This window comes from Brassica oleracea, chromosome C5 (assembly GCF_000695525.1).
Source record: "Brassica oleracea var. oleracea cultivar TO1000 chromosome C5, BOL, whole genome shotgun sequence".
Taxonomy (NCBI): Eukaryota; Viridiplantae; Streptophyta; class Magnoliopsida; order Brassicales; family Brassicaceae; genus Brassica; species Brassica oleracea.
The window spans coordinates 5,537,137-5,559,434 of record NC_027752.1 but is presented as its reverse complement, the minus strand read 5'-3'; the positions used below and the strand labels follow the sequence as shown (position 1 = coordinate 5,559,434).

Genomic DNA, 22,298 nt, shown 5'->3' with positions numbered 1-22,298 from the left:
CGGTAGTATGTGGTCTGAGTAGTTCCATCTCTGCCCAAAGAGACCGGAACTTGCCAAAGTGAGGCTGGAACTCCATATCTCCTTGGTTGAGGGTATTGATAGCTCTTTTTACTTCAAAGACCCTTGTAAGGTTGGAGGTATTTCCATACACTTTGTAGAGTGTATCCCACAGCTGCTTGGTAGTTTCACAGTAGGAGTAAGACTCCATGATGGCGGGTTCTAGGGAGCTAAGGAGCACTGTGAGAACCATGAGATCTTCCTGAGCCCATTTGTCTTCATCAGTAGCTACCACAATCTCCTGTCCATCTTCTCCTTGGGTGGTTTGTTTTGGAGCTGCTTCTGCTGAGACATGACTCCACAAACCCTTTCCTCCAAGGGCAATCTTCACCATCCTGGCCCACAAGAGGTAGTTAATCCCCTTCAGGGTCACAGGTATGCTGATGCGGTTGTTGTTATTGTTGTTGTTGTTCTCCATCTTGGGGATTTACTTGGTCAGAGGTAGAGTTTAAGAACTAGAAACAGAGTTTTGATTTTGCGGAATTTAGAAAGGTTTCAAGATTGTTGCTGCTCTGATACCATGATAATTTGTGGGATTATGAGAGCTTCTAAGTGTTTTAACCGTGATGAAGCACACGGACAAAGTAAAAAAGGAGTGAAGTAACCGTAAGTATTTAAGAGAGAAGAGAAATTTGAGAATTTAAGAGAATGAGAGGATTTGTGAGATTGAGAGAATGAAAAAAATGTTTGTATTGAATTGTATGTTTAATTGTGTAACATACATGGTGTATTTAAAGGAAACAAAAGCAATAAGCACTCAATGGTGGAAGAATAAATAACTAGTAGTGGACTAGCCACTCTTCCCCATTTGGTAAGTGATATGGCCACTCCTTCCACTTCCTCCACTAACTAGTAGTGGACTAGCCATTCCTCCCCATTTGGTAAGTGATATGGCAACTTCTCCCACTTCCTCCACTGCTTCCCTTTGTTTAATTTTTCATGTCAACAGCACAAAGAGAGAGAACGAAAGAGATTCACAGACCCATAAGTCAACGAAGGAGATTTGATTTTGAGTCGTTCTGTCGCCGGAAAAAGCAAACTAATCGTAATTATAGATTCAGCAGATTCCTCCCTGCTGAGCGGAGTGTTCCTCCCTCCGACGGACACCGATGACTGCCGTCTCTTTGGGTTACGAATGAAGATGTAAGGCCCATTAAAAATAATATGGCCCAAAAGCTTTACAACTGAAAAGAACTAGTTTCTTTTCCTTGAAGAGGAGGTTATAATTACTCATGATAAACCTCCTCGAGAATCATCAATCTTTTTATGCTGTTGTACCTTTCTATGTTTATTCCACACACAGCCATGCCATTGCGGAGAAGCAATCTTCTTGACGAATGATTATATTTTAGTGTAGGAGACTCTCAGATTCATCACAGTGTATTGGGTTTGATTGGTGACATGTGGTAAGGTTGATTAAGTTTGAGTTAGGCTTGTAATTCGAAAATGTTACCAATCATGCATTAAATTTATTTTTTTTGATTTTAGGTTTGATTTAAGATGTGTTGTAGTTGAGTTACAACTTTGATTTAGATCCTTTATAAAATTGATAACTCAAAACATAAACCTACATCAACCAAAATCTCATGTTTTAGGAGTTGGAGTTACAAATTTAATTGATTTTTCTGTTTAAAAAAAATGAAGAAATCAATAAGTTAAAGTTGAGCTTTTCCATCTTCTTCTTCTTTCGTGCAAAACATATTTTCCTTTTTATGTTTATTAATTTTTGATTATTCTTTTGGATGAAGATGTCTAATAATGAAAATATTGATAATGTTGGTGTTGGTGCTGGTGCTGAAGACGGCGGTGGAACTACACGTCGTAAGGTAAATTTTATAATTGATATGTTAAATTTAAAATGATATGAAGTTATAGTATTTTAATTATTTCAACATAACTATAGAAACAAAAACAAATTTAACTTATTCTTGATATTAGAATAATTGTTATTAGTAGTTATTATAATACTTAGAAAATAATAGATACTAAAAATTATTTTTCAAACTTTTTATACTTATTTAAAATAAATTTATTTTTATTTTTATTTATTTAAAAATATCTTAATAAAAAAATTCTATTTATCTGTTTATATATTCAATTATTTTATTCATAACTCATACTGCAACTTATACATCAAAAATGTTATCAGTCATAAATTTTAATAAAATGATAATTTTTATTTTTACTGCAAAACTTACTACCTAAACTTACTGTTTTTACCACATACTTTTTACTACAAGTTACATCGAACTACAAATCATATTGTAATTCAACTCTAATACTTCGTGTCACCAGTCGGAGCATAATAAACACACCAAATCACAAGAAGAAACTGCTCGCCTGTGTTAGAAGATATATATATACACACATGCACAACAAGATTACCAACCGTTTTATCTATCGTACAAAATCCAGTACAACTACAATGTGAAAATACTAGTAAACATGTGGTTCGAGCTAGAGAGGATACAGAGTTTGTAGATAGTACTGAAGTAGAATATTAGTGTCTTAGTTTAATAATCTGATCCGGTTTTGTACTATCTTCTCCTAGTTACGTTAGGATTACGATACTTACAACAAATATGTAAAAGTATGAGCTCTAATAGTATTGTATATCTTCTTGAGGACAAATCGACAACTTAACAGAAGCATAGTATATATCATACAAAACAGAATCCAAAGAACAAAATAGAAACATAACAAAACAAGACAATGCAGAGTAGTAGAGAGAAGAAAAGTAATGCCGCATACGCATATCAGTTGAGACCATTACAAGTTTTGCATCATCTTTTTATGAAACTTACTCTCTCGGTCATAGGAATCCAACTTGCATGAAGGTAAGAAACAGAGTCTTGTGGCTTCATCCTCTCAGTCGACCTTTTCCTTCCATTCTGCATTTCGACTAAATGACTCCGCGAAGCAACGTGGGCTTTTCGGCCCAGCGAGTTAAAAGCCCATGAAGACGACGCAAGCTAGGTCACAGGAAAACACCAAGCTAGCTCCTCAAGTTCCGATCGCTTTTCCTTTAAGCATTCCCTTTCCTTGTAACCGACGAAACACTTTTCCGACCATCAATAAGACGTCTTTGCTAAACCCACATTTAAAACCGAACGTTCTCTCGTTCAGTACCGTTTCCCGTTCGAACAGTCCTCCCAGTTGACCTTTTCCTTCCATTTTTTCATCTTCCAATTCTAAAAGGACTCCAGGAAGCTTGGAAACGGAGTTTAGTGGCTTCGTCCTCCCATTCAATATTCTCTTTCCAATAACTATGTGGGGACTCGATAACAAATCCTTCAACCGTAGCAACACTTTTAGAATCCAATGGAAGCTTTCTCAGGTTTGGACACCCTGCTACCGCGATTCCTTTCAAAGATGGAAAACGGAGAGAACTTCAGTAGATGCTCTTCAACATTGGTACATAAAATAAGCTGAAGTATTTTAGGCTTGCAAAAGGAACGATGCTACCTGCCTCCTTCTATGTCACACCATTTGTAGCTTTCTCTTGGCTTATTATATACTCTATTTGATTTGAATGACCAACGTTAAGAATAGTAAGGTTGGGAGCGAACAACAGCCACGTCAAATCCTTCAGACCGTTGCAATTAATTATACCGACAGTAGAAAGGTTGAGGAAGGATGGACTCATGGGACTTCTGTTCCACAATGAAGTTGCAGCTCCCTCTGTCTTTATCTCCGTCATTCCACAATTTCCTATCTCGAGGTCAGAAAGTTTATCCATAATCGGCAAAGTCAATACTCTGAATGATTCATCCAGAAGGTATGTATAATCTAACTTCTTAATACATTTCACCACCCTGTCATAGGATGACAATTTCTCCGCAACCAAACATGAGCTTATACCTATGGTTACAACTTGTACATATTTCAAGAGCTGCAACTCTTCCAATAATTTCATGTCTAGCTTCGTTTTGGAATTCTGTAGTCCCAATCTCCTCAACCTTGAAAATTTGGATATCCCTGAAACATTATCAAGTCTCAGCGTGGATTCCAAATTCAAACATATTAGCATTCTCGACTCCTGTAAACCAACAGGCAGTCGCTCTATTCGTGTGCCTGACAAGCCAAGGTATCTCAAGGCAACCAATGACATTTTCACTGGCAATACACTGAATAAGCTATTTTCCAAGAGATCCAAGACGTGTAGCCTAGGCATACGTCGAAAAAATTCGCTTGAGATAGTTACCAGCTTGTTTTCTTGGAGAAGCAGAGTTGTAAGTTCAGGGCAGCACGGACTGCCAGATAACTCTTTGATCTCATTGTCCATCAACGATATCTTTCTCACGGGCACCCAACTCTCGACTTCTGGTATTTCACGTAACCCAACACCGGCTTGCACAGTATATCTCCCTTCATGCTCCCCAAGATCAGATGCTACCCACAGAGCCATCTCCCGAACCACATCATGCATTTTCACTTGTACTTTATAGACTGGTTCTTCCAACAACAAACATGCACGGAGAAGAGAACTGATGATACTATAGCCTTCGTCGAATGCGTTTTCTCTACTCTGATTTTCTTGTATGAAACCCTCACAGATCCAGTACTCAATTAGCATATCTTTTCTTATTTCAAAATCTTCAGGAAACAGAGAGCAATAGAGGAAACATGGCTTCACATTCTCCTCCTTGAGGCTGTCGTAGCTATACATCAAAACTGGAAGAATCTCGTCCATTCCAAAAAAATTTGCAGCATTTGAAGTCAAAGTCTTAACTGCGTGGCGCCATTCTTGTATTGTGTCCTTGGATGACATGGTCTCACCAAGAACATTTAGTGCCAATGGTAGGCCATGGCATTTTTCTGCCACTTTTCTTGCGAGTTTGGGAATGCCTATGTGGCTTCCTAGTATGCTTTCCCCGACTTTCTCCTTGAACAACTCCCAGGCTTTGTTGGTGTCCAGACAGCTGACTTCGACTGGGTTAGTATCCCCCATGCTTACACACACTTTCTTTAAACGAGTGGTGAAAACAATTTTGCATTTGTTTTCCCTTGACGGAAACGGAACACCTATAACTTTTAATTCCGCTTTGCTCCAAATGTCATCCAAAAACAACACAAATCGTTTGGTTTTCAGGGAATTGCGTATACTATAGGCTTTTTGGTCCTCTGTCTTGTGTTTCCATGACTCCTGTTAAAAGATGCCTAGTTTCTCAGCGATCTCGTCTTGAATCTTCTCGTTCCGTTTAACCATAGACACTACAGCCCAAATCACTATGTCAACCCCATCATTTGCACCACAAAACTTATTGCTGAGTTGGTCAAGAAGAGTTGTTTTTCCTACTCCCCCCATGCCATGTAGACCCAAAACCTGGGTTCCCTCATCCATGAGGCGGCTCCATGCACTCTCGAGCAATGTTTCCTGAACAACAATAAATGGTTGTAGATCCCTTTCCCCCACCACATCTCTCATAGGTGGCACAGTCAGAGCATTAATATCTTCAATTAATTTGCGACCCTTGAGCTCTTCGACATCTTCCAAAATCGAGAAAACCTCTTTCCCAAAACGAAACCTTGCCACTAGTTTTCTTGAACAGCCATCACAAAGAGACAACCGTTGAAGTTCACTTGTACAAGCCACAAGCGTTTCACGGGACTGGTTTCCAATGTTCCTGACAGCCGTAAGCCATACATCAACTCCACTAAGCCTTTGTAGACCTCTGTCTTCCTCGCTCCTCACGAATCTCAGCACATCATTTCGCCTTGCCTCCAGTATCTTCATGTCTTCTACCAGAGTTTCTAGATTCTTGTCGAGTCTGCAAATATGGTGGACTTCCAGACAAAAGCAGCTACATAATTTCTCAACCACGAAATCGGTTGCTGTTGAGATAACACCACCCATCGTGCACTTGACAATACACACAAAGAGAGAGATTCAGAATGCAAAACAAGTTGGGCTTAATTGAGATTTGGCAAGTAAGAACTCAAAATTTGTTGTCCACGATTTGTTGTCCATGATTTGTTGTCCACGATTTGATTGTCCATGATTCAACTTCAACAATGGATCATTGGCTTCTCTTGATGAACTCTCAGTTGATCTCGAACTAACTCCTTTACTCTGGTTCTATTTTCTTCTTCATTTCAACAATATCCCTCAAGCTTGACCATAGGAGATCCTTGGGCAAGTTTGGAACTGAGTGTACTTGCCTCATTAAAAACCTAAGTGTGGAAAACCTCATGGGATAAAACCATCACTTAGGGAAAAAGAGTGCAACCACCCTCAACCTAGGGATTGGCCAGTGGGTTTATGAGTCTTATGATCAAGTTTAGGGACTCATAAACCCTGGATCATAGCCTTACTTCAATGGCAAGCAGACACCAATGTCTTCTTTGCTTCACACTAAAAACTGCTTGGGAGTCTCAATGTGGCTGGTTCTTCTGACATCCTGTCATCATCAAAGGGTTTGATCCATTACCAGACTTTTATCATGAACTTCAAGTACCTTATTCAAACAATACACACACACATGCATCAATTCTCAAGGGGCAAACCTATTCGAACAAGAATAAGTTATATAGTTTTAGGTACTTCCCTTGCATAAGAAGATGGACACTGACTTCTCATATTAACACATCAGAGATTGGATTTACAACCTCAAAAAAAATTTAGCATCTATTTGCGTGAAAAGGAGTGATTTCTCCTATTTCCTAGATAACTCCTGTTGGCTCATAAACATTCGACAAACTTGATTCACCATAACACGTCAGAGACAGAGAAACTACCTCCCCCATTAGTGCACAAAGAGAGAGAACGAAAGAGATTCACAGACCCATAAGACAACGAAGGAGATTTGATTTTGAGTCGTTCTGTCGCCGGAAAAAGCAAACTAATCGTAATTGTGGATTCAGCAGATTCCTCCCCACTGAGCGGAGTGTTCCTCCGAGGGACACCAATGACCGCCGTCTCTTTGGGTTACGATGAAGATGTAAGGCCCATTAATAATAATATGGCCCAAAAGCTTTACAGTTGAAAAGAACTAGTTCCTTTTCCTTGGAGAGGAGGTTATTTACTCATAAACCTCCTCGAGAGTAGAGCTGTAAACTGGGCTAGCCCATGTCCATTAGCCTATATCCATTTGTCCATTTATTGTTTGCGGACAGAGAGTGACCATATCCATTAAGAACCATGTCCATTAAGAACCATACCCACTAACACCCATATTTTCATGGGCTGCCATGGGGTTCATAATGACCATATAAGAAATTTTAAATTTTAATTTATAAGCCTACAATTATATATACAAGTTCATAAAATTAAAATTCATCCATAAATTTAAAAGTACAACAATACATAAGTTCATAAGTACAACAATTCCGGTCTTGGCGGAAAAAAACAATTTTGCAGTTTTGGCGGAAAAACTTAATTTTACAGTTTTGACGGGAAAACTCGATTTTGCAGTTTTGGCGGAAAAACTCATTTTGGCGGTTTTGGCGGAAAACTAGATTTTCTGATTTTGGCAGAGAAACTCGATTTTTCGGTTTTGCATCCAGCTGATCATCTTCACCAAGTCATAGGCAACTTCAACGTTCAAGAAGACTCGGATACCAGATGGGAATGCGTCTACTACAGTGATGCATTCATCTGAGGGAGTTCATGTGTTGTACTCTTTTTCCTGTCCTTGGTTTCCCATTTTGCTTTTCCGGTTTTGGCGGGAAAATTCGATTTTGCGTTTTGAAGAAAACTTCAATTTTGCGGTTCTGACGGAAAATCTCGATTTTCTGGTTCTGACGGGAAAATTTGATATCAAAATTTAAGCGAAAAAATCGATTTTACGATTTTAGCGGAAAAACTTAAATTTTAGAATCCTTAGGTTTTGTGACCATTGTACAGTCCACGTCCATAAAGCCCAAAACCAACAAAGACCATTTTCTTAATGGTCTTCCTCATTTTGTCCAATAAAAACCAATGGAAAAATGAGTTTGTCCATATTAAGTCCGTTTGTATATGGAAATGGGCAACCATTGGACGGCCCGCCCATTTGACACCTCTACTCGAGAGGCATCAATCTTTTATGCTGTTGTGTACCTTTCTATGTTTTTATTCCACACACACAGCCATGCCATTGCGGAGAAGCAATCTTCTTGACGAGTGATTATATTTTAGTGTAGGAGACTCTCTTTTTTTTTTCTTTTTTTTTTTGAATGAATTTTAAATTTTATTCATCAAAAGTCTTGTTACATCTTTGTGTAAATCTATTTAAGTACAGAAAAACTTATAACTCAAAGAAAACCTACACTCCTCTTTTAAACTCTAGTTTGAAACCAAAATTGAAGGGCACACTCTATGCCTCTCCTCCTTCTTGTACTCAACAGACTGAGCTTGTTTCTTATATCTTTATCAGTGAATTTCTTCAAAACGGATATAGGCATCAGCTTCTCCCCATGTCGAACATAATTCCTTACCCTCCATATTGCATAGACAGCCGCTTGAAAGGCATATCTTATACAGAAAATACTCTTCTTATCATAACGCCCACTTGAGATTATCCTCACCATTTCAGACCAATCTAGTGTGAAAACATCCCCCAAAATACCTTTTACAAGATGTTTCCACAGCTGCATAGCATAAGAACATTCAAAAAATAAGTGATTTCGAGTCTCCACATCAGTCTTGCACAACACACAGGTAGTATCTATCCCCTGGCTCCACCTCGATACCCTGTCCATGGTGGATAATCTTCCCCTCATGGCTAACCATGTCATGAATGCGTACTTAGGTGTAGCCATTGAAAACCAATTTCCCCGCGTCCAAAGACATTGCACACTTGTTCCTCTTAACAGCATCCAAGTTTCATTTGTTGAAAAAATCTCTCGATACCCCGACCTTCTCCTCCAGATACTGACATCAACCTTCTCACTCTGAATCTTACTTCTCACATATTCAAGAGCCGTCTCAATCTCTCGCAGAACCTCTGATCTATGACGTCTTCTCTGTCTTAAATTCAGCACCGCTTCCTCCAGAATGACTTCCTTCCTTATACCCAAATCAATAAACCCTCTCTCACCCACAAGATCAAATATCACACCCTTCTCAGACCAGCAATCATACCAAAATGAGATGTGTCTCCCATTGCCAATTTCAATCTTGTAGAATGTTTTCGCTATCTCCCTAAGCTTCAGCATCTTTCTCCACATCCAAGAACCCACTCGAGAATTTACTTTCACTTCCCAAAAGCTTCGCTTTTTTAAAAGATATTCTTTAATCCATTTTCCCCATAAAGAATCTCCTGCAAGCATCCTCCATATAAGTTTTAATCCATACATTGTATTCACCTCTTTCAAAGATCTAACTCCAAGACCTCCTTCATTTAAAGGTTTACATATTTCCCTCCAAGCCACCTTAGCTCCTGAAGATTTTAGAGCTGGACCAGTCCAGAGAAACGATGCACATAGTTGCTCCACCTCCTTTATACATTTACTAGGTAATCTGAAGACACATGCCCAAAAATTAACAATGCTGACTAGCACAGATTTTAACAGCTGAAGCCTCCCCGCATAAGAAAGAAACTGGGACGTCCAAGAACAGATTTTACTTCTGATTCTTTCTATCAACGGTAGATAATCTTGTCTTCTCATTGATTGAGTCATTAGTGGCAGACCCAGATAACGAACCGGTAAAGAACCCTCTGCAAATGGAAAATTTACCAGAATTCTCCTTTTTTCCTCCTCTTGAATACCAGCCATGTAAACGGTCGACTTCTCAATACTGATACTCAGCCCCGACCATTTGGCAAAACCATCAAACACAGACAAAACTCCCTCAATAGACTCCTTCGTTCCTTCAACAAATACCATCAGATCATCGGCAAAACAGAGATGAGTAAGAGAAAGATTTTTACACTTAGGATGAAACTGAAACTTCCTCTCGAGCACTGCCTTATCAATCTTCTGTGATAACACGTTCATACACAAAAAAAAAAAGAGATACGGGGAGAGGGAGCATCCCTGCCTCAAACCCCTCTTGCTCTGGAAATACCCTGCAAGCTCTCCATTCACCTGAACCGAGAACGATGGAGTTGATATACACAGCTTTATCCAATGTATAAACCTTGCTGGGACACCTATTGCTTCCAGGCTATTGAGAACAAAATCCCATTGCACAGAATCAAATGCTTTTGATATGTCTATCTTCATCACACATCTCGGCAAGACAGTCTCCTTGTGATAATCCTTAACCAGCTCACTAGCTAACAAGACATTCTCCATCAAAAGTCTTCCTTTTACAAATGCTGACTGACACTCTGAGATGACACGGGGAAGGATCACCTTGAATCTGTTTGCTAAAATTTTTGAAACTACCTTATAGAGTACGTTACAGCACGCTATAGGCCGGAAGTCTCTCATCTCTAGCGAATCTGTCTTCTTTGGTACAAGAGCTAGGATTGTGGAGTTAACTCCTTTGGGAAGAAACCCAAACCCGAAGACTGATTGAACAGCTATGATAAAATCCTGAGAAACAATAGGCCAAGTTGTTTTAAAAAACTCACTTGGGAAACCATCAGGGCCAGGCGACTTATTAGCTGGCATAGCAAAAACCACTTTTCGTATCTCCTCAGCCGTCACTTGTGCTTCCAACAAACTACAATCCTCATCAGAACAACGAAACTTCAGCATCTCTTTTAATTCTTCTGAAGTAGCTCCGGTATAATTATCAGGAATCTTATTGAGAAACTCTGAAAAGAAACGAACTGCTTCATCTTTTATATCCTTCTGCTGAGTGACAGAACATCCATTAGAACATCTTATCTCACGAATAGAGTTTTGCGCCTTACGAACTCTTATGGCATTATGAAATGTCTTGTTATTATGATCTCCCAGATCAAGCCAATGAAGTTTCGCCCTCTGCTTCAAAAAATCCTCTTCCAAGCTCGCAACATGAAGCCAACGTTCATAAGCCACTGCCTCCTCTTGTATGGAACTTGCACTCGGATCAGCAAGAGTCTTCTTCTGCTTCTCACACAGGCACTGATGAGCTTCTTTTGCTTTCTTCGAGAGATTTCCCAGCTTCTCTTTCCCAAACTCTCGTATCAGCGGTTTTAGATTCTTTAATTTCTTCGAAAATCTAAACATAGCAGAGGTCGAGTGATATAGTGTCAGGGTCCGGTCCCAATACTCCTTTACTAATGGTAGAAACCCTTCCAATCTCCCAATAGCATTTACATATTTGAAAGGCTTCCTCAGCTTTTCTTCTGGAGGAAATAGTTGAATTCTACAACGCAAGTGGTCCGAACATCCCCCTGCTTCAAAGACTGAATAAGAATTTGAAAACTTCTGAATAGCAACATCATTTATTAGCACCCTGTCCAGCTTCTTGCATATGACTCCCTCTTCTCTCTTATTACACCAAGTAAACTTAGAGCCCTGATAACCCATATCGGATAAGTTGCAATGCAGAGCCATACTTTGGAAATCTCTCATACCTCCTGATACCCTACCATTTTCCAGAAACCCCGAACTCTCATCTCCATCCAAAATCTCATTGAAATCTCCTACAATCATCCTAGCTTTACCACGAAACATAGCAGAGTCTTGATGGTTACAGAGATCCTCCCATAGTGCATTCCTTTCCTCTGCCAAATTATTTGCATAAACTCCAGTATAAAAGAAATCATCCTTGCCTTGCAACCCCACAGAGCAAGTTATAAGCTGATCAGATTTATAAACTGGCGTCATACAAACATCATCTCTCCACACTAGCCATATTCTCCCTCCCACACTGTGTTCATAGTTAGTCATATAAGACCAACCCGGAAAAACTTTCTTCAAAATACTACCCGCTTTACTCTCCTTAACCCTCATCTCCAGAATGCACCCAAAACTCAAGTTATTACAACGAACCAACTCTTCTATCACGGAATGTTTTAAATATTTGTTGAAACCACGAACATTGCAGAAGAAACTCCACATATATTAGTGCTTTCGTCGATACCGAATGCTTTTCCCAGGATTTGCATCCGGAACCTTAGCCTTTCGTCCTCTTCTCAACCCAACTTTTTTCTCCTCAATAACTTGTTGATCAATGTCTTCAGCCTGATCACTCTCAAGTAGCTCCATGTCCTCAGTTTCTAATTGATCATCATCCACTTCAGTAAGCAACTTTTCATCTGCTACTAACTCTCCCTCCTCTACATCTTCAAGACTAAGCACAGAGAATTTTGATGCAGAGATCTCAATATCATCAATTTTCTGAGCTGATAGATCAAATGATCTTCCTGTTTTGGCTGGCGAAACCTTAGCGCACCCACTAGTACTGACACCATTCTCTAATTTTTTAGCACTTTCCTCACTGTCTACCACATCCATAACTTTATCTCCACTATCCTCTATTAAGACACTTTCCTTCTCCTTCCCTACACTTAGATAACTAGGACTTCCAACTTTCTCCCCATTAACCTTCATAGCAGAGGATCCAGAATCTTTTCTCTTCTTTCCTTTACTCTTCATAGCACATACTACTTCACTGTGACCCCATTTATCACAGAAGTTGCATCTAGCTGGTAGCCATGGATAATAGAACTTAACAGCAAACTGCTTTCCCTCCTTTGAAAATATGATCTCCTTTGGTAAAGCTTTTGTGACATCAACCCTCACAAATATCTTCGCCTCATTTAGATTAGAACAAGCTATGGTTTCCGGATGTGGCTTCACTGGAAATCCTACAGTGTTGGTTATAATAACTCAGTCCTTCCCACGAGTACATGTGGAGAAGAACTTTCTCCAAGTGAACCCACATAGGAATAGCTTCTTCCTTCTGTTCTTCACCCTCAGCTTCTGGTGACCATTTCGAAACCAACATAGGAACGCCCACAATATTCCACATACCACGACGAAGAACCTTCTCCCTTGCCTTCTGACTTGAGACCCTAAACCTCATCATCGTCGCATTAACTTCAAATACTTCAACCTTTGTAGACGAATCCCCATACTTCCAGATTTTGTTTAAAACCATATGAACCTTAGCCACATGTGGAGCCAGATCCAGAAATTTACCCACTACAAAGTCTTCCCAAAACGGAGTTGTGTTCTCCAGAACCTCATCTGGAATCTCCACCATATGAATACCATATTTACTTGAGACTTCAACCTCATACTTCTTCAACTGCTTCTTATCATGCGCCGCCTTCACCCAGCTTTGATCCATCCTCTTCAATTCACCTTCTTTTACTTCGTTGCTCAGCTTATCCCCCTCCTCCGATACCTTCGGAAGAATCGAATCCATCCCCAGATCGTCTCTAAAATCCGGCAGAGGTGCCAGATTCATCTCGAAACCCTCAGATCGAAACCACTTCTGAAAATCGCCAGTCGCCAAAAAATTGCCTTATTGAAAACGGTGTGTAGGAGACTCTCAGATTCAACACAGTGTACTATATATGATAAATACACCAAATTACAATCACACTCAACAAATGATAGATGAAATATGACTCTGTTCCATTCCATATCAAGCCACAGACTATAGCACACTATAATACAAATAAAAGACGACTCATAAGGATAGTAAACACAAACAGTATCGATTTTTGCTGGAAACTGGCTTGCTTCACGAGCTGTTGCCTTCTGAGTACGAGGTCAGGAGCTGAGACAAGCAAAATAAAGAACAAACTAAGATTAGAAAAACCAAATATGAATAACTTTGTTAGGGGTTAGTGGGAGTAGAACTTTTTTTTTTTCGAGTAGAATTTTTATAGAGTTGGTTGATTCTAAAAATCAAGAGATTTGTTAAATTTGTAAAAACTTATAAAGAGTTTTTCATATTTAAAAAGTTTATGAAAATGTTCTAGTTCAAGTATTTTAAGAATCTAGAGAAAGTATGCAAAATTATGAGTAAAATTATTTAGAATTCAGTTCCAAATAACACTAGATTTTATTGAAACTTAGAATCATTAAAAACAAAAAAAAATTAATAACAAGAGATTTTGTAACTCATTATATAATCATTAACCCAGTAACACTAGATTTTAGTAAGAATGTTAGAATCCACCAACCAATAATAATAGAATTTGAAAAATTTAACAATCATTACACATTCATATCCCACTAACAGCCCCTTAGTAATGAAAAGTTCCCTAAAACATACCTTTTCACAGCAAGGTAAGAAACGGTCTTTAGTGGCTATCTTCCCATCGAACCCTTTTAAACCACTGATCATCTCTGTAGTTTATAACAAGTTCTTCACCACCACCAACACAACTCTTAATGCTGAGTGGAAGCTTCCTCAGCTTTGGACACTTTTCTACTACAATCTTCTTCAAACAAGGGAAGAGCAGAGGACTCCAGTAGATTCTCTTCAACCTCGGTAAGTTGATCAACTCAAGCCTCTCAAGCTTCTGAAAAGGAGTATTCATACCTCGCGCTTTCGGCTCATCTGTTATACTACTTGAAACTTTCTCCTCGCTTATGATCTCTTCTACCTTCTCCAAACACTGAAGCTCGAGATGAGTAAGGTTAGGAACAAACAACAACCACATCAGATCCTTTAGTCCATTGCAGCCAGTTATAATCACACTTGTGAGGTTTCTCAGTCTTGTCCTAGTCAGAATAATGTCCCATGGCGTCCTCCCAATCTCTATCTCAGATATATCACAGCTCCTTATGATGAGCTTACTGAGACGCTCCATCGTTGGCAAAACAAGTGTTTTGTATGCTTCTTCTCTAACATCTCTTATACATACCTCTTTGATGCAACTGCCAACTCATCAGCTCTGAACAGTTCCTCCAAAGCTGAACTCGAGGAGATGTCGATGTTTAAGCTTTCAAGTCGTTCCAGCACCTCGACCCTTCTACACACGTCAGTTTGTCTTGCCATCATTGATCAGACGAGAAGAGAGACGGTTATAAGTTCTTCTCACAAAAAAAAAAAACTGAGGTCCTCTTGTATTATCCTAGGCCTGTTCGTTTTATAAACGCCACGACTAGCGGCAGCGGCAAAGAAAGAAAGCTAGGGCAGGAGGAAATTCTTTGATGTTCTGATTAAAAGCAGCCGCAACGGAGAATCAGAGATATGAAAACGGAATCGCCGCTGCCGCTGAAATTTCGAGCTGTCGAATTTGCTGGGTTGAACTTGAAGCAGCTACTGGAAAAGATGGAGGATTCTGTTGCTTTTACAAACCCGGCAACATCAATTAAATGATGATGATAGTTATTTGCTTTATATTTTTGAAGCGTTGACGCTGCCGCTGCGTCTCCAAAAAGAACATGACTACTATAATTATCGACGTATGTACACATGAAGCTGCTTTCACACCGCATACAATGTTTTCAAAAGCAAAAAAGGCAACTAACTACCTTGCATGTATTAAAACTTTCTGACCAAAACACTCAGGTCTTGTAAATTATTAATAACAATATGTAACAAATAAACGTGTTGTTGATACACACTGAATCAGTAATAGTTAAGCTGATACTTTTTTAAAAAAGTAAGCTCATAGGTCTACTGAAAACATTATTTCTTTTGAAGAATTGCAAAAGCTAACATACAAGGAATAATCCATTTCAACCAAATTATTAGAAGAAATAATTGGTGGTTTGTTTCAATTGTTTGCTTTGCGAAGTTGTGGAGTAGGTAAGGCATACATACCCATGCGACTCCTTTAGCAAGACACCATTCACACATTACAATCAAAAGCAGAACCAACAGAAAGAGTACGTATCCAATGCAACTATACTAAGATTTAAGCATCTACAACAACTTCAAAAGATAAGCACAATACAAAGTTATGAATCATTTCAACAAACCTGAAAAAAAAGCAGTCATCTTGTTCTTAATCTCATGTTTTAATTCACGAGAAACTGATTAAAAGCACGAGGACCAACTACTTTTCATTCTCTCTTCTTTTTTTTTTCTTTTCTGGCGGGTAATTATGGCCGTTGCCTTTCAACGATACTGCGATAATTTCGTCACGTCTCAGTTTCACAATGCTATATTTTTCACTTCGATGAGAGATCATTGGCTGCCCTTATTTAGACAGGTACGTCTAAACCAATCATTGGCTACTGTACTTATTTTGACTGGTCTAAACCGGACTAGTGTACTTAAACTAAACCATAGTTCGTTGCCTTGCTTCATTGTATTCTTTAATGAAATTCAAAGTCGTAAGACCATGATTATCGGCGTCTCTTAGGGGTTCTTAATTGCTTATTAGGATTAAAAAAAAAAAGAAAAATGGGAATTATCTTAAGCAACGTCGCTTAATTAAGCGATAGAAGAGACGCATCTTGTTCCACTCGTCACCTTGATATGCTTATGCTTCAGGGAGGAGAATACGAGGGGAGAAAAAAAAAATTGATCGACGATGAAAACCTTCGGTTGTTTCTCCTCGACGAAGCGGAGACAATCCTCGACGACGAAGCGACAAGGTGGTGGCTCTTCTCGACGAGACGAAAATCATCGGATGCTGCTCAGTCGAAGGCGGTTTCTCTCGTAATCGGATCAATTGGGTCGCATCTTTCAAGTTTGGTTACGAGGAGAGGAGGAGGATGAAGAATAAAGCTTTGATCTGATTTTTATTAGAGTTCTACTAAACCGGTTTACTCTAATAATTTTTGCTTGATTCATAGGACTCCATGAACGTTCCTAGTCTTGGGATGATTTACGGAAACATGTAATCTTTTTGAAATTAGAAGCTAGTGGATATTTCTTTAGGACATAACTACGAAACTAGTAGTGTCTGAAATCTTTGAATATTGGGGTTTGGTTTTTGGGGCAGCTCTCAATCTCAGAGATGATTTATCGTTCTATTGGGTTTAATTGCAATGTTTAATGTGTAATGATACTTAACATGACGATGCTCTGTTTTGAATATCCCACAGGCTAGAAAGATTGAAGCTCAGCTTGACGAGCAGATGCATTCTTACCGCAGGCTTTTTTCCACTAAGTCTGATGGTGCAGAGAGTGATCTTGAAGCTGGGATTGACTTACTACTAAGGCAACTTCAGCAAGTTAATGCTCAGATGCAAGCATGGATTTGTTCAGGGGGCTCTGAAATGGTCTCCCATACTTTAACTCGACATCAAGAGATCCTTCAAGATCTCACGCAGGTATTGTCCATTTTCTGACTCACAAGGATTAAATAATCACTTTATCTTTTTTAGTTTGGATGGTTATATGTGGTCAGGAAAGGAATGTATGTTACACTTGTTCTGTTTGACTAGTTTATGACTCAGCCTTTGTTGTAAATCAGTCTTGTTTCTGTATGTATGACATTCAAAAATGCAGGAGTTTGATCGACACCGGTCAAGTCTTAGAACAAAGCAAGAGCATGCTTTACTTCTTGAGGACTTTAAAGAATTTGATCGGGCTAGATTAGACTTAGAAAGTGGGGATGGGTCTACAAAACAAGCACTGCTCAATGAACATGTGGGAATCAACCGCAATACAGCGCAGGTAATTAAAATCCTACGCCAGTAAAGCTTTGTTAGAGTTCTTCACACTTGTATTGTATCCCATGGCTTATCACTTGAGTATATAAACGGTATAGATAGATGGTGTCATTTCACAAGCTCATGCAACACTTGTTTTGTATTGTTGTTGTGGTTAGTAGGGAAATCACATGTTTTGTATTGTTGTGGTCAGTAGGGAAATCACATTTTTGTATTGTTGTAGTCAGTTTTGAAAATCACATGTGTATATTTTTTTTTCTAGTCTTGTATTGTTGTGGTCATGGTCAGTTTGGAAATCAAATTTTCTAGTTTTGAAAATCACAGTTTTGGTCAGTAGAGAATTTTTTTTTTTTAAGAACCTTTAATTAAGAAACTCCCATTGGAGCACAAAATTTAAGGGTCTCTTAACTAAAGTTCTTATCAACATTAAATTTCTAAAATAATCATTAAGAGACCCTAATGGAGGTTCTGGGTTAATCATGCTCTTAAGTAAACAACTTTGTTGATTCAAAAGAAGTTAAATAACTTTTTAAATCAAAGGAAATGAACTGGATTTTGATTCTGCCATATAATATAGAAAATTTAGGCTGTGTATACACACAATAATCCAAAATTAAGAAAATACCCCATCACTATCTTTTAGACTGTAGTTCTTTCAATATCCATGCCCAAATTTCTGCCCAAATTATATTTCTTTCTCTCTCTTTCTCATGTCTCTTCTTCAAAATCCATTGCCTGAACAATAATTTCACCTCCCTTTCTATATCTTTCTTGTATCTTATATCTTAAAATACATTCTTTCATTTCTATAATCTTGGTCTTCGTTTGTTTTCGATTTCCACCGATGTAAATCCAATATCATTTAAGTGTAATTCTTTTAACAGTGTCTGAATCCAGCGAGTACTATTCTCTTGATAAGTTCATCTACTATAGAATTTCCATCGTTTTTTCTCGAAGTCAACCATGATATGAAGGTTTTAAGCAAATCCATGGTACATAAAAGAGAGATCTATTTGATTCACATCTTGGTAAATGCACATGGCCGTAAGGATGGACCTTATCATTAAGAAAGAGTGGTTTCTTCCCAAGATTGATAACGACGACCTTAATCTCACATTTCAATTACAAGTATTTGTAATCATTATACAACAACTAGATTTTTATTAACTGATAAATATTTGATTAGATGCTATATATTAAGTCTTGTAAGCATATACATGTTTAGTTAGCTGTTAAAATTTTAAGTAAAATTTATTTGTTACAAATTAGTTTCTGTTATATGATAATAGTTTGTAAATTTTTATACGATATGTTGTCATTAGCTAATACATGCTAAAAATAGCTATTGATAGCTGATACGTGATTTGGTAGATGTTACAAAAAATTTACCTTGCTAACTTCTATCATTATCGTTAAAAATTTTGCTTAGAAATAGATGTGTTATATGATGCATGGTTTGTAAATTTCTACAAAATATTTTTATTAGCCAATACATGTTTTGTTAGCTGTTATAAAACATGTTATCGCTTTTTAAAATGGTTGGTATGATGTTAAAAGTATATATTGTTAGCTGATACATGGTTTGTTAAATGTTACAAAATAAGTTATCGGCTAACTAAATCATTATCTATTTAACTTATATATTATTTACGGTTAACAATTATTGTATCATATATAAACCAAAAAAAAATATGATAAGATTGATTTTCATTATATGATAAGTATATGTTTATATTAAACAAGTTATCCACTAACAATTCCTATAATATTATATGTTAAAGCTTAGCATTAAACGTTCTCTGTTAACATACAATAATATACACTCAAGTTTGCTACTTTGTTTTTTCTCTCTTTTGTAAATTATCGATTCACTAAAGTTCTGCAAAGAATCGCAATTCCTATTCATTGGTGGAAAATTCATAATTTGGGAACACTTTCTTGATGCCATGGTGACGAGTATGAGTTGAAGAAGAGGAGATCAGTGTAGAATTTATGTTGGAAATGGTGTAGACGACGATTAAGGAGTTGATGGGAAAATCGGCTCTGGATTTGGGGAGAAAATTTTACTTGAATTAAAGTTGAGTAGTAATCTGTGTATCGAAAACAAATTATTAGAAAGAGAAGAAATATATGATAGACATAGAAAATCACGACAGAGGGAAAAAAAGATGATGAATGTTGGGGCATGGGCAAAGCTGTCAGTTTATGCTCATTGTGCTACCAAGATTATTGTTTTAGATGCCATTAGGGTAGTTACCTAATATTGATCAAAATTATGTATATTCTAAATTCTCTCTATTGTTATTTTATTCAATGGGAAATAGTTCTCCTTATTATTTTGGACAAATGAGAATTGAAAAAGGAGTTTGAAAACAAGTTCAAAAGAGGATACTCCTCCACGGATAAGCTTTAACGATTTGCACGCCGCTTAAATGAAGGTAAGAAACGGTTTCGTGTGGCTTCGTCCTCCCATTCAATCCCTTGTATCCATTCTTCTTCTTCGCAATCGAAATCGAATTCTTCAACCTTTAAGATGCTTTTTGAATCCAATGGAAGCTTGCTCAGCTTCACGCACGTGTAGACGGCAAAATGTTTTAGACGTTCAAAAGGTGGAGCACTCCAGAAGATGCTCTTCAGCTCGGGCAAATCAGCCAAAAAAATTACTTCTAGATTCTTGAAAGGAACAAGAGTATCATTACGTGTCTCCTCCAAAACACTCGCAGCTTTATCTTTGCTTATTATCTCCTCTAGTTGTTTTGACTCGAACACGAAAAGAGAAGTAAGGTTTGGCGCGAACAGCAGCCACGTCAAATCTTTAAGACCATCACACTCTCTTATTTGCACATAAGAGAGATTTGAGAAGCACGGAGGACTTGTAGGACTTTTGTTCAATGGTGTCTTCTCTACTACCTCTATCTCCCTCCCTCCATATTTCCATATATTGATGCGACGGAGAGTATCCATTGCTGGCAAAACGAATACTTGCAATGATACGGTCCTCAATATTAATGTATTGAATACATCTCCCTACTCTGGGATCATATAACAATAGCTTCCCCACCAAACTAGAACAGATATTTATGCTTACAAACTCCAGATGCTTCAAGAGCTGAAGCTCCTTCATTAGGCTCATATCTAGCCACACTTGGGATCCTGCTAGTTTCAATGTTCTCAATCGCGACAAATTCGATATCCAATCACAACTCACAACCTTGGTGAACTCCAAATTCAGATGTATTAGCATTTTCAACTCTTGGAAACCAACAGGTAGTCGATCCATCTGCGTCCCTGCCAAGCCAAGACATCGCAGAGAAGACAATCTTGATATTTTCTCTGGCAATCCATTTAAATTGTAACAACGTGATAAATTCAAAACGAGTAGCCTAGGCATAGACCGAAAAAAATCACCAGAGATTGTTGTTAAGCGTTCGTTAGACGCGAGGAAGAGAGTTGTGAGTTCAGGACAGTCGGGGCTGCTGCTCTCTGATATCTTTTCAATACTAGTACCCATCAACGACATCTTTCTCACATCTTTCCACTTCTTTACTTTAGGTATCTCAGATAACCCAATGTCAGTTTGCACAATACATCTTTCTTTATGCTTCCCTAGATCAGATGCTATCCATAATCCCATATCCCGTACTACATCATGAATTTTCAAATATGATGACCCTTCTTCCTCCAACAAACTTGCACGGACAAGAGTCCCGAATATCGCATAACCCAGGTTTAACGCCCTTTGCTTTAGTGTATGAGTCCAAAGATGCTAATTTAGGCATCATATACAGTTCTTCTCTTTCCGAATTTCGAAATGGTCCCAACTTAGTTGCCTATCAATGGAAACCAGCTCATATTCTTTCCTGTTATTCTAATTTTCACATAGTGGATACAATATCTTCAAGAATAAAAAAAAAATCTCAAATGTGTTAAACATGGATAGCTTAAAATGTAAGAACCGTAGGAACTGAGGTATGAATTCAATCGCATAGTGAGTATATTGCTTAGGAATAGCAAGATTTACCTCTGCATAAAACACACACACACTAAACGTTGCAACATGCAAACTAAAAACATTTATAGATAAGTGAGATCTAACCAATTCTTTTCAGATTAGGTAAGTAATGACAAGTTGCAAGCTTAGCCTTCCAAACCAGAGTGCGGATCTTCTCAGCTTTGGACTCCAGTGTATAGAGACTCTTCAAAAATAGTGCATGGATCTTCTTTGATCTTTATATGGAAAGGAGACAAAGTCCTATATTTGCTCCGTTGAGACAGAGGTCCTCTCAAAGATAGAAAACAACCAACGCTAGCATAGATCCAAAGGAGATAATTTACTAACAAGGAATTGCGCCGGTATAGTGTCTATGGTGTTCCTTCATTCTATTAAATCTATAGTTTCACTATCCATTTGGCAAAAAATCAACCACACTAGTTTTCACCAACTTTACTTTTAAGATTTTAAGAAAAATGCGAAACAAAAGAGACAGAAAAATGCAACTATTCAAACCATAAAGAGACATTACATAAAAGGAAAAGAAAACATACCAATTCAGAGTTCACGGAGAGATGGATTCAGGAGGCAAAATCTTCCATGAAACCAGCCAGCATCCATGTGAAAGGTGTGCTTTTGCCCATACATGCAAACGCGTGATCAGACGAATCCATCTTGGATGAGAATAAAACTTCCCTTGTCTCATAAGTATTCGACAGAGAAACAAACTCTCATCATAAGCTAATTTGAATAAGTAACAACTATGTAAATACTTGCCAGACGAGGTTTGATCCAACCAAACTCCCAAGCTTAAGTAATCTCACGAAGAAAGCTGTCAAGATCAAAACACATTACA

General features: G+C 38.1%; 3 protein-coding genes and 1 pseudogene across 4 annotated transcripts in view; 1 reads left to right on the top strand and 3 right to left on the bottom strand.

Annotated features, from left to right (window-relative positions):
• The window catches only part of LOC106344340 (Golgi SNAP receptor complex member 1-1-like), a 23,592-nt gene extending 4,174 nt beyond the window's left edge, over positions 1-19,418 (top strand). Inside the window, exons 2-5 of the mRNA XM_013783738.1 lie at positions 1,858-1,883; positions 16,882-17,109; positions 17,288-17,455; positions 19,329-19,418. Coding sequence (XP_013639192.1) covers positions 16,915-17,109; positions 17,288-17,455; positions 19,329-19,418 — 453 coding nt within the window. The 5' untranslated portion in view covers positions 1,858-1,883; positions 16,882-16,914. The remainder of the gene's footprint in view (positions 1-1,857; positions 1,884-16,881; positions 17,110-17,287; positions 17,456-19,328) is intronic.
• On the bottom strand, positions 2,733-6,964 carry LOC106294713 (annotated as a pseudogene).
• Positions 13,485-14,752, bottom strand: LOC106294716 (probable disease resistance protein At1g12290). The gene is made up of 2 exons (XM_013730344.1): positions 14,150-14,752; positions 13,485-13,648 (listed from the first exon to the last, which is right to left on the bottom strand). Exon 1 carries the CDS (start codon positions 14,688-14,690, stop codon positions 14,178-14,180), a length of 513 nt encoding a protein of 170 aa, XP_013585798.1. The 5' UTR covers positions 14,691-14,752; the 3' UTR covers positions 13,485-13,648; positions 14,150-14,177.
• LOC106294714 (disease resistance protein RFL1-like) lies at positions 19,385-22,183 on the bottom strand. 2 transcript variants are annotated; one of them, XM_013730342.1, is made up of 2 exons: positions 21,997-22,167; positions 19,385-21,281 (listed from the first exon to the last, which is right to left on the bottom strand). In XM_013730342.1, the coding sequence occupies exon 2, from the start codon at positions 21,083-21,085 to the stop codon at positions 20,276-20,278; it is 810 nt and encodes a 269-aa protein (XP_013585796.1). In that variant the 5' UTR covers positions 21,086-21,281; positions 21,997-22,167; the 3' UTR covers positions 19,385-20,275. The 2 variants fall into 2 exon arrangements, 1 of the variants encoding a protein (XP_013585796.1); XR_001260899.1 differs by lacking the exon at positions 19,385-21,281 and adding an exon at positions 21,538-21,757 and having other exon boundaries at positions 21,997-22,183.
• Between the last annotated feature and the right edge of the window lie 115 nt (positions 22,184-22,298).

What these genes read in the sequence shown, in the direction of transcription:
- LOC106294714 (XM_013730342.1), bottom strand. Translation starts at nt 21,085, where the DNA reads ATGGGATTATGGATAGCATCTGATCTAGGGAAGCATAAAGAAAGATGT.
- LOC106294716 (XM_013730344.1), bottom strand. Translation starts at nt 14,690, where the DNA reads ATGGAGCGTCTCAGTAAGCTCATCATAAGGAGCTGTGATATATCTGAG.